Source organism: Vicia villosa, unplaced genomic scaffold, assembly GCF_029867415.1.
Source record: "Vicia villosa cultivar HV-30 ecotype Madison, WI unplaced genomic scaffold, Vvil1.0 ctg.001844F_1_1_3, whole genome shotgun sequence".
Taxonomy (NCBI): domain Eukaryota; kingdom Viridiplantae; phylum Streptophyta; class Magnoliopsida; order Fabales; family Fabaceae; genus Vicia; species Vicia villosa.
The window spans coordinates 108,428-120,099 of record NW_026705748.1 but is presented as its reverse complement, the minus strand read 5'-3'; the positions used below and the strand labels follow the sequence as shown (position 1 = coordinate 120,099).

General features: G+C 34.5%; 1 protein-coding gene and 1 pseudogene across 1 annotated transcript; one reads left to right on the top strand and one right to left on the bottom strand.

Annotated features, from left to right (window-relative positions):
• The first annotated feature begins 522 nt into the window (after window positions 1-522).
• Window positions 523-2,092, top strand: LOC131636866 (beta-1,3-galactosyltransferase GALT1-like; annotated as a pseudogene).
• A 1,582-nt stretch (window positions 2,093-3,674) lies between these two features.
• Window positions 3,675-5,535, bottom strand: LOC131636862 (uncharacterized). The gene is made up of 5 exons (XM_058907450.1): window positions 5,176-5,535; window positions 5,012-5,100; window positions 4,778-4,930; window positions 4,516-4,671; window positions 3,675-3,967 (listed from the first exon to the last, which is right to left on the bottom strand). Exons 1-4 carry the CDS (start codon window positions 5,279-5,281, stop codon window positions 4,516-4,518), a joined length of 504 nt encoding a protein of 167 aa, XP_058763433.1. The 5' UTR covers window positions 5,282-5,535; the 3' UTR covers window positions 3,675-3,967.
• Between the last annotated feature and the right edge of the window lie 6,137 nt (window positions 5,536-11,672).

The following is an 11,672-nucleotide window of genomic DNA, read 5'->3' as shown; positions in this document are numbered from 1 at the left end:
TTTAAAGCAATTTAAAATTCAAAGCAATTCAAATGATTCAATTCAAATCCATTCATTTTTAAATTATTTTGTTTGGATGGAGTATTAAGATAATTCATTGTTAGACTTTTGGTGTCATTTTTTATAAAATTTAAAATTTTTGGACCAAATTAAAAAATGAAAAAGTAGGGACTAATTTGCAATTTTTAAAAATTTGAAGGACCAAATTGTAAATTTTAAAAATTATTAAGGAGCAATTTGCAATTTTTTGAAATTTTTTAGGCTCAATTTTATAATTTTGGAAAATATGAGGACCAATTTGTAAAATTTGAAGAAATAATAATAACAAATACATTCTATGGAACATGAGAGGAATTTCAAATTCTTTGGTTTTTAGTGTCATTTCAAAATGATTAAATTTAACTTAGATGAAATACTCTATAAATTTCCATCATTTTAACAATTCTTCATTTTTGTATCCAAACAATAGATTTTGGTCAAATCATTTTAAATTCCCTCAAAAAATTATTTTCCCTCATTAAAATGCTCCATCCAAACACACTCTTATTGTTTACACTTTTTATGCTTATGATCCTGCGATACGGGGTCATGAAAAATCCTACAGCGAAGGTTATTTGACTATACCTGTCTCTATTAATGGTACTAATCCTCTAGAATGGATATATACTGTGATTCCGCCTGCTATTCAAAATCCACTAGGTACTCTTGAAGTTATTTCTATGGACATTTTAGTATATAGCCTCTGCCAAAAACAGCTTTTCCAAACAAGAGCAACAAACTCTGCTGATATGGAACCACTTGAAACATTTAATTGGTCATGTTCAGAGTTTACCTACTGCAGCAGAAGCTATCAGGGAAGCTGCCAATGTATGGGATAGTCTTTTTTCCTCAGTTGAAGGGCAAAGGCAAGGTCATACAAATGATAGTTCAAGAGAAAAAGAGAAGCAGTGTCCCCATTTTCTTAATAAAATGAATTCTTCTGAACTTGGTAATAGTACTTACAGACTGCAACTCTGCAAGTATCTTGTGGTCTGACACAGGGTTCTTCCATTACAGTTATTGGCACTCCAAATGATATTCTAGGTAATTTTCGGATAGACTTGACTGGAGAACTAATTCCCAGGGAGCCTGATCCTACAATGTTAGGCTTCATGGTGATGAAATCACCCATGATTGTCCAAAACATCTGGACATCACTCATGATTGGGGTGAAGAAGAACGTTGTCCATCCGTTGATTTTCAAGAGGTTAAAAAAGGTGAAAAATACTCTCATTAACATCCATAGGAATTCATGTTCATCATAATTGAAGTCAAAGTTTCTCACAATTCTAAAATCAACCATAGTTGAACATTTGTCGCAACTATTAGAGTGGGATCAGAGGGAATCCAGATGACACTTGATGGAAAACACATAACTTCATTCGCTTTCCGTGAAGTACTTTCTTTTCCTCTTGCTTTTATGTTTTTAATGTTATATATTGAATAAGTGTATGTTTAAATAGGCTGACTAACTTTGCTGGTAATGATTCAGACCTTGGAGCCATGGCTGGTCAGTGAGATAAAAGTTTCAGGAGACCAAAAATTAGCATCTATTCTTGCAAGGGGTCTGCCTACATCAGAGGATTCGGAGCATATTGTTGATCTGAAATTATTGAAATCAAGCCCTGTATCTGCACAGGCCCCGTTGGATCTCTTCATTGGTGTTTTCTCTACAGCCAACAATTTTAAGCGACGGATGGCTGTTAGAAGAACCTGGATGCAGTATAATGCAGTTAGATCAAATACAGCGGCTGTGCGCTTCTTTGTCGGTTAGCTGAATTATGTCTTGTGTTTGATTTGATGCAGCATAAAAACCAAATGGTTAATGAAGAATTGTGGAAAGAAGCACAAACATATGGAGACATACGGTTGATGTCATTTGTTGACTACTACAGCCTCTTCATCTGGAAATCTTTAGCAATCTGCATTTTTGGGGTAATAATGTCTTTGCTGTAAATATTATTCTTAAAAAGTAATTTATAATATTAGTCTTAAGTCTATTAAACAAATTCTAAGGTTTATTTTTCTCTATTTGAGTAAGATTGTTTTAGCATTGTAATCACAACTTCGATATATCAAAGCTTTATTTTACAATATGGTATCACAAAGCTCCCAATTTCTAGACCTTTGTTTGGATCGTTTCTATTTGACGTGCTTTGTTTTATTTCTAGTTGCCGTTTAATCTTTATCACTGTTATTTTTTGTTTGACCCATTTGGAGACTGTTTTTCCCACCAACGATCACGCCATTGTGACCGCCGCCCATAGATCCGCCAAAACCAAAACACCATCACCAAAGTCCACTGCACGCGCCACATTCATCCCGGTGCGCGAGCCCTAACCGCGTCTCTGCCACCCGCCTGTGAGACACATGCACCGCCGTCCCAACACCTTTTTGCGGCGATCTAGACGTTAGTTTGCTCAATATCCTATTTTAAACATTTGTTCTCAACTCTTATTGGGGAAAGACAATTCTTATTGATGTTGTTGATTAATCGTGTCCCATCTTGAGTTTTTGGTAATGTTAATACTGTTCAATTTATGTTCTCACATTTTCCCTTTGTTTCCATATTACAAAATCTTGAATTTCGTGTGTTCGACTCTGTTGCATTTGTTCATGTTCATAAACAATGTTGTAATGAGTTGGATTTTCGTGCCGTCAGATGTATCTTTTTTGGGTTACGCACCTAACAAAAGAGGATACAAGTGTTATCATCCTCCTAGTCGGAAGTTTTTGTCTCCTCCTAGTCGGAAGTTTTTGTCTCAAGGGATGTCACATTTCATAAAAATGTGTCCCACTTCACTCATTCTCAGTCTTAGGGGGAGAATATAAATGACCTAGCCTCCCTAGAGCACCTATCTTTGTTCTCACTTCTGAATCTGAGTTCATTCTCAGTCTTAGGGGGAGAATATAAATGACCTAGCCTCCCTAGAGCACCTATCTTTGTTCTCACTTCTGAATCTGAGTTGTTACCTATGTCGAGTCATAGTCCTAGTTCAACACCTGAACCTAAATCTATAATTGTTCTTGGTCCTCCCATGTTCCATGTTTTGCAGGAAACATGCCATTGTAGAAAGGAACCTCAAATTTTTATCAATTTTCTATGCCAGTTCTGCAATAGTTTAGTAATTTTTACTCACTCACTCAGTCGTGCCTTTAAGTATTATTTCCGATGTTATTCCAATTGTAGCATGCCATGCAAGTATTAAATTTGCATTCCATATAATCTTTTGCTTATACAGAACTAGTGTTTGCATGTTTATAACTTCTCATTTGCTTTTCTATCATAACTCTTCCATTATGATGTCAGTTTGCCACAAGGTATGCACTAAGATAACAATGCATTAATATGTTCACTGAGAACGTCAATAACAAAGGACTGAAAGTCAATAATTCATCCAGACATATAGTTATCAACAACAAAACTTCCATGGTGTTTTTGCACTAGTTCAATCAAACCAAATATAGGAACTAAAAGCCTGTCAACTAAGCGATTTCAACAATTTACTTGTACTTCAAGTAAAAATTTCTTCATGTAAATTCTCTTAAAACTTCACTTTTGTTATACAGACTGTGCATGATGCTAGTTTCCCGGTTGGTTTCTTGAATCATGGTATAATATCCATTGGATCTTGTATTCAGACTGTGCATGATGCTAGTTTCCCGGATGGTTTCTTGAATCATGGTATAATATCCATTGGATCTTGTATTCATTCATTGCACCGTGCATGGAGCTAGTTTCGTGTCTGTCTCATACCTTGAGTCAACATATGGCTTTTCATCATCAATTAGGTGACACCAGACATTTCTTCATGCGCAACACTTCACCTGTACTCCAAACTTTTCATCAAACGGTTGCAATTTACAACAAACTTTGCTCGATCTACTTACAAACTTTAGTTATAAGATTCTTCAATTGTTGTTTGTCCTGCTCAATCAACCAACTAATTAGATGTACTCACCCAATTCATAAATTCAACAATTGTTTTGACTCATCAAAATTAGGGAACTTAAAAATATAATGTCTGTAGACTCGAGACTTCCTACACCTAGTAAGTAACTAGCCAAGAAAAACGAGGGAAATTACATACTAAACATCCTTCAATTTTATCCCATTTGTCATGACATCTAAATGCATTTTATAGAGAAAACTTAAAATGAAGCAAGTTCTTTCTGCTTAAAATGCGCAATAGTGTCATGTGATTCAGAATTTAACACCATTAAGACATATTTCAACATGTAATAATACCGTCATTAAATTAGTAATATGAATAAGTGAAATGAGTTTCAACAAGATAGATCACCCCATTTTCCAACTCATAAAGTTCATAACATTTGAAGCCTGGATAATTTCAAAGTTCATATTATAATGATCTATCAAAACCAAGATTGTACGATAAAGCAATATCCAATCGACTTCTAAAGTAGAAAGTTTCAGATGTGTTTGTCAAGACCGCAGAACTATCAGTTACATACCTATCTAGACAAGAATCCATAATTGGAAATGGCAATCTCAAAGGCATTTAGCCTTTCTCCACGACCAAACCCATTGCGATCGTAGGATGATATTTCATTTATGTTGAGATCAACACAAACTTTCACAAGAGCCTCTCCAACTCGTTGAGCAGCTTCCTAAAACAATATTTCACCAACACATAAGAAAAATCCGAAGTATAATGTAACGAAAGTTGTTTCCCCTGCTGAGTACAGAATCTAAAATGAGGTGAACTCTACTTACAGCAGTACTACACGGAGGATTTTCTCGGAACGATTTCTGCAGCGTACTTCCGTAGAACAAACACTTCTTGTTTTGATCATCTACAAGCATTGCATACAATTGCTTATCCGAGCAAAATACCGAAAGCCTTGGATGTGTTGCTGTTCCATTAAACTGAAAAAAATGCAGGACAAAAATAATAATATTAATAACAGATAGAGGAAAAAAATCAGAGTTAAATTGTATTTGTGGTACCTTTTTCTGCATTTTTCTGTTTCGAATTTTAGCACTTTCTTTTCTAGCATTTGCCCTAGCTTTGATAACTAACGGTTTCGTAATAAAACCTGCAATGAAATTTGAATCTTACTATAAGCAATTTCAAAATTCACTTTGGTAGATTTGAGTTATGTTAAACTTACTTTTAGTTTGTGCTTGTTGGAAGGAAATTAAGGGTTTTGGGATGTTTCCGAAGAAAGAAGAAGTCTTAAATTGAAGTAATTCGAACGGATTCGCTACTTGAATCATATTGTAAGACCCTCAAGCGCTGTGTTAGTTGTGAAGAGTGAGAATGAAATTGAAGTTAGGAATGACAGTTTGTTTGCTTTAGAGAGAAATCACGGTGCGGGACGGAGGGTTACGGTAGGAAATTGCGCTGGAATTGCATCCTCGCACCAGGAGAAGGGAAGGAAAATCTAAAGAAATGAATGAAAATGTAAAACATGAATGAATTTCTCACTGCTTCTGGCCGCCCACAATCGACTCCTCCCCCTTTATCCGGTCAGATGGTTCTTTAATTTTATTTTAATCTATGTCTTAATTAATCATTTATTTAAGCTTATAAAAAAAAAAATCATTTATTTAAGATAATAAAATTTAATTTAATTATGTAGTGGATTAATATATGGAGTGTTTTATTTGAAAAGGATATGGGGATAGCTAGAGTTTGTAGTCTCAAGAGGGGCGACGATTATATGTCGTACTTTAGAGGGTATTGCCTTGCCCCAATCTCCTCGTCCCAAGTGCCTTTCTCTAGCCCAAATATGAAAAAATGTGAGAAAAGACATTTTTAGGTAGAGAGAAATCATGGTCAGTAGTTGTTCCACGTCTCCTTAGGAAATAGGGATTCAGAATCCACCATTGACTGAGTGGATTACACGATCCCCTCAAAGAACTTCAAATCTCCTCTTGAAGTGACTCTTAAAATCGCCGCATATAATTTGATCGTGTGAAATAACCGACGAAGAAATATAAAATCTAACATTCTTAATGATAGAACAATTATGGTTTTCAAGAAATATGAGGAAGAAGAAGAAGAGAGAAAAGAGAGAAAATAATGTGATTCAAAACTTGTGAAGCTATTACTACTAAAGTTGTTAACTGTTTAAAACTATACAAAGTCATACGCCTATTTATAGGCGATCAAGACTCAAGCCCAAAACATACAAAGTTATATTATGGCTTCGACACAACAATTATATGTTGCATTCCCCTCCTTACCTTATCATGAGTCAAATGATAATCAAATATCTCTGTAATCGTTCCCCCGCTACTACTAGTATCCATAGTCTGAAACTCCACGTTTGTTGGCTGGAATTTTCGACAAAGACTAAAATCAAGCAAAGATAAAGGAATTCAAAGGGTTCGACTTCGAGAGAGAAGTACCCGAGTCGACCATAGCTCTAGTCGACCAAGAAAAACTCTATCAATAGTCAATTGGGCCTGAAAGCGCCAAAAGCCCAAGACTAAACAAACAATCTAGATCACGAGAGTAAGGGTTTTTTTGGAAGGAAAGGAAATACGCATGTAGAACGTGGGTCTTCATAGAGGGAAGTTAGAAGGACGGACGTGGGGTTCCAGCAGGTCGAAAACCACCATGAAGAAGTTATTTTTTTGTATTATAAATAAAGAACTTTGTACATACTTTTAGGGGTTCAAACTTACAAACGCCTATACGCTAAACATTCAAAATACCCAAGCAAATGAGCGAAATGAGTCAAGCAAGGGCTATAAATGTTTGAATCACCTACTTTTCTGCAAATTTTAATGTTATGTCATTTACATTCAAGCTTTGTTATTTTCTTTGCATGCTTATGTTTAACTTTTCATTTTGATCTTTCACAATCATTTGCAAAAACACTCATTTCGACGTTGAGAGTGTTTGACGCCGTGTCAAGCACCTTCGTTTCAAACAATAATATTTGAAAACTCTTGCAAAAACTCTTTGAATCAAAAGCACTGTTTTGAGATTCCCTAGTCGATCTCGCAAAGTAACCTTTAAAAAGAGATTAGCGTTCTTTACCAATTTCCAAGGCAAACAACCTCAAATTGAGTTTTCTCCGCTATAATTTCTAACAGGTTTATCCCTTGGTTTTTACTAGTTTTCCCTCCAAATAAATTCTCTACCAACCAAGTAAATTACTTTGACATCATCCCTTTCCCAAAAACTCAATAACAAATAAGCGGTAACATGCATGTTTATCCCTTGTTTTCTACAAAATTCATTAAACACTTCTGAAACAACCATAAGGCATTCATAACTCTTTGACCTCAAATCTCATAGATCTTTCTTGTCATGAAAGCTTCCACCAGTTAATGATGAATGAATAACAACATTCGAATCTTCTAAAATATATAGACAAAATATGTTAGACCATTTATCAATAATCACTTCATCACGCGAGATCTTCAATAATTCATGTTCAACTCTAGTGCAATAGCCTAGATCATCAAACATGCTTATAGATAACAAATTTCGCTCGAGTTCTGGAATATACCTCACGTCGTGAAGAAGAAATTAACGATCATCAAATCTCTTTAAACATTTACCGTTGATTTGTCAAATTTCTTTGATTTGGATATTCCTCTACGCTCAATTCCTCCTCTTGAAACACTCAAGCCTTCACCGTTATCTTCAATCTTCAAATCTTTCGCTTTTGAAAACTCTTTGGATTTTACCGTCGTTTGGACTTCTTCCAAATGGATAGTACCTTCCGTACCATAAAGAAGGGCATCCTTAAAGTGCTCAAATAATATGGGTAATAAACTCAACAAGAGTAAAGTCTTGTCCTCATCATCAATCTTCACTTCAATATTCTCAAGATCATCGATAATCTTGTTAAATTATATAAGCTACTACATTATGGATTTGTTCTCCTCCATTCGAAATGAATAAAGTTGTTGTTTCATACACAACATGTAAGCCAAAGACTTGGTCATATACAATGATTCAATTTTTTCCACATCGCAATTGCAATTTGCTCCCTAGCGACTTCTCTTAGAACTTTATCCCCGAGGAACAAGATAATGACACTCCTAACCTTATCCACCATCTCGATCTTTTGTGCTTGTGTAAGCGTTGCAGGCATCAATGCTTCACCCTTCAAAGCATCAATACACCTCTCTTGAATTAAAATTGCTTGCATCTTTATTTTCTACAACCCAAAATTATTGTCTCTAGAAAATTTAGCGATCTCACATTTAGCCATGGTGTTCACTTGTAAACAGTACCCCTTTACCCCCCCCCCCCCCCCACGGTGGGCGCCACTTGTTGTGATAATGATAAGGTTCAATTCACACCAAGGAATTTGATGTGTGGGGCAAAGAACAGTTGCAACCAAAATAAAAGGCCTTCGGCAATAATAATCAATAAGTAAGAAAATATAACAGAGTAGGGCGAGAAAAGGTGAAATGTTTGTTTACCTAACCCAATGAAAAGATCTACTATGGGAAGAGAGCAGTTTTCCAATTCACTATAGTAAAAAAAGTTGTTACAAGTGATTACAGATGAGTTAAGAGAAAATAGTTTCGCCTTCTGAGTTCCCAAGAACAAAATCCTATTTTCTACCCAAGTGTTTCTCAACCTCTCAAACTCTCCATAATGTAAACACATAAACCCAAGGTGTAAACAAGTGTTTTCCAATCCCCTTAGACAACTCCAAAGGTTTCCCAAAACCCTTGTTTTTCTAAGTTTTTCCTAAGAAGACTCTAAGATTGTCACACTGTAAAACACTGAAGAGATACATATTTATAATTACTAAAACCCAAAATACAATCCATTAATTTTTAGAATAAAATATTATAAATATCTTATAATATATTTTATATTAATTTAGACTATTTCTAAATTAATATATATCTAATATTCTAACATTAAATAACGGCTCCGCAAAACGAACTGTCAGACCCGAAATTCGCGAACCGCCCCAACCGAACATTCTTGCTGCTTTTCGACTTCCTAATTCTTGACAATCTCGAAATATGTTTTCTTTCTCTTTATCAACAAAGATTTTAAGGCACACTTCAATAGAGGCAAAGTTCATTTCCATCATTGGCTTTGCCAAGGCCAAGTCATAGCAAATAGATGTGCCTATGCTACTAGAAATTGCAAAGAATACCTTTGGTCTCCACTATTCTTGGGATAGACCTTAGAATCAAACCCATCATGAGTAGTCTTGCTATATTGAATGCAAGGCTTGAAATCTCTTATCCACTGGAGATAGGTTCCCAAGATAGGTTCCATGTTCATGAAGATTGAAGTCTTCGAAAATTCTTGAAAGAAGAAAATGTGAATTCGAAAAAACCTTTGATCAAAGAGATGATGCCTTATTTGGTTATGTTTTTCCATAGTGTCATGGATTTGGTACCCAACTCCACAATCGAGAGGGGTTTTGAACCTCTTGTCAAATGTTATCAAGATCGCGATCTAGATCGTAGAATCGCACAATCTTGCAATCTCAATCACCTCCACTGATCTGGATCGCAAGCAAGATCGTGATGAAGCTGAAATCACGGAAAAATCTTAAATTTTGAAATTTGAAGAAAAAATCGTAAATCTTTATAAATAGGCTTTTTTTACACGGGTCAAGTGCAACCCGGTTTAACCGGCTTGCTATAAATACATACTTTTAGTAGCCCTAAATCCAAACTTCCTTTTGCACTGATATTCTCTGCGACGGCGTTTTCAAATCTTGATACCGGGAAAAAGAAGAAGAAAGAAGAAGTAAGCCAAAGCTTTGCTCTGTTTTCGTTTTTGCTTTACTCTGTTTTTGTTTTCGTTCTCTATTTTGTAACTTTGTTTATATGGTTTTAATGCTCTGTAAGACTGTAACACTTTTGTACTTCCTACTTGATATCAATGACAATTCTCAATATTTTTTTAATGCTCTGTTAACACTTTTCCAAAAGCATGTGATGATGGCAGTGGTGTGACTGTGAGTATGTGGCCATGTGGGTGACAAAATAATGTACTACTATTGTTGTTTTTAATAGATTATTATTTTATTAGTTGTTTCTAGTTCTACTTTCTACGGTTTTCTTTAGGTGTGATAAAGTAAAATGACAAACTAGAGATACAAATAATATTATTACTTTTATTAATTTATAATTGATTTACTTTTTTTCCTTAGGCTTAATAGCAATTTTGGTCCCCCAATTATTCATTTTTTTTTGTTTTGATCCCCCTGTTTTAAAATCTGGAATTTTAGTCCCTTTGTTTTAGTTTTTTGAGGATTTTGGTCCCCCTACAAATTCGAATGCAGTTTTTAATGAAATGAAACTCATATTAATGACATGTTCAACATAAATCTTAAATAAAAATAACTTTTTTGAATAGATTACTGCTGAACTGACACTGACACATCATCATTAAGAGCGTCATTTCGTTTAAAATTGCCTTCGAATTTGCAAGGGGACCAAAATTCTCAAAAAACTAAAATATAGGGAGGGACTAAAATTCCGGATTTTAAAATATGGGGACCAAAAACCAAAAAAATGAATAATAGAGAGACCAAATTTGCAATTAAGCCTTTTCCTTAACTTTTTCTTAGTTTATTTTTTAGTAATAAAACACTATTGATTAATCCAAGAACATAGACATGACTAAGGACTTTTTCTTAGTTTGTAATGTACAACATTAGTAAACTCTTTTGAGATTTTTACATTATTTTATTTTTTAATTTTATTTTTATTTTGAAATATAATACTTATTAAAAAATATTAAACACGTGAATTTTTAATATGTTTGTCTTTTTCAATTTATTTATTTTTTATTAAAGTTATTTTTCTTAATTTTTGTTTTTGTTTATTTTTTAATCGGACAGATGACTGGTGGTAGTAGTAGTATGTCGGTTCCTTCAACAAATTCAGGTATTAAAAATGTGAGAAATAAGAAAGTTGCAAAAAATGCTCCTGGTCAGAGACAAGATGTGGGATGGCAACATGGCACTCCCGTAAACGATGGATCAAGAAATATCAAGTGCAACTATTGTCATCACGAGTATAACGGCGGTGTTTTTCGATTTAAGCATCATTTAGCAGAGACAAATAGTAATGTTGAACCCGTGTATTTGTTCCTGATGAAGTTCGCAAAGAAATGTTGACCATTGTTCATAGATTGCAAACCCAACTCATCAAGAAGAGAAGATGTGGTAGAGGTTGATGTGGAAGATGGTAAAAGAAAAAAAAAGCTGAATCTTCAAGTCTTGCAAATATTTTCAATAGGGGGATAACTTCTCAATCAACTATCAACGATGTTTTTAAGAAAAAAGAAAAAGAGGACACTGACCTACAAGTTGCAACTTACTTTTACAACGATGCTATCTCCTTTAACGTTGTAAAAGATAAAGAATTTATAAAGATGTGTGAAATGATTGCCCGATATGGTAAAGGATATAAGCCACCATCTTATCATGACATTCGAGGTAAACATTTAAAGACAAAATTTGAGTCAATAAATAGCATAATGGTGGAGCATAAAGCTGTTGGAAAAAATTTGGATGTACAATAATGAGTGATGGATGGACTGACCAAAAGAGGAGGACTATCATAAACGTTTTAGTCAATAGTCCTATGGGAATTTTTTTTTTTAAAAATCAATTGATGCATCTGGAATTCAAAGACATTTGATAAAGTTTTTATA

What these genes read in the sequence shown, in the direction of transcription:
- LOC131636862 (XM_058907450.1), bottom strand. Translation starts at nt 5,281, where the DNA reads ATGATTCAAGTAGCGAATCCGTTCGAATTACTTCAATTTAAGACTTCT. An exon ending in CCAACAAGCACAAACTAAAA is followed by an intron (nt 5,101 to 5,175) that starts GTAAGTTTAACA and finishes ATTTCATTGCAG; the next exon opens with GTTTTATTACGAAACCGTTA. An exon ending in ATCCTCCGTGTAGTACTGCT is followed by an intron (nt 4,672 to 4,777) that starts GTAAGTAGAGTT and finishes ATATTGTTTTAG; the next exon opens with GAAGCTGCTCAACGAGTTGG.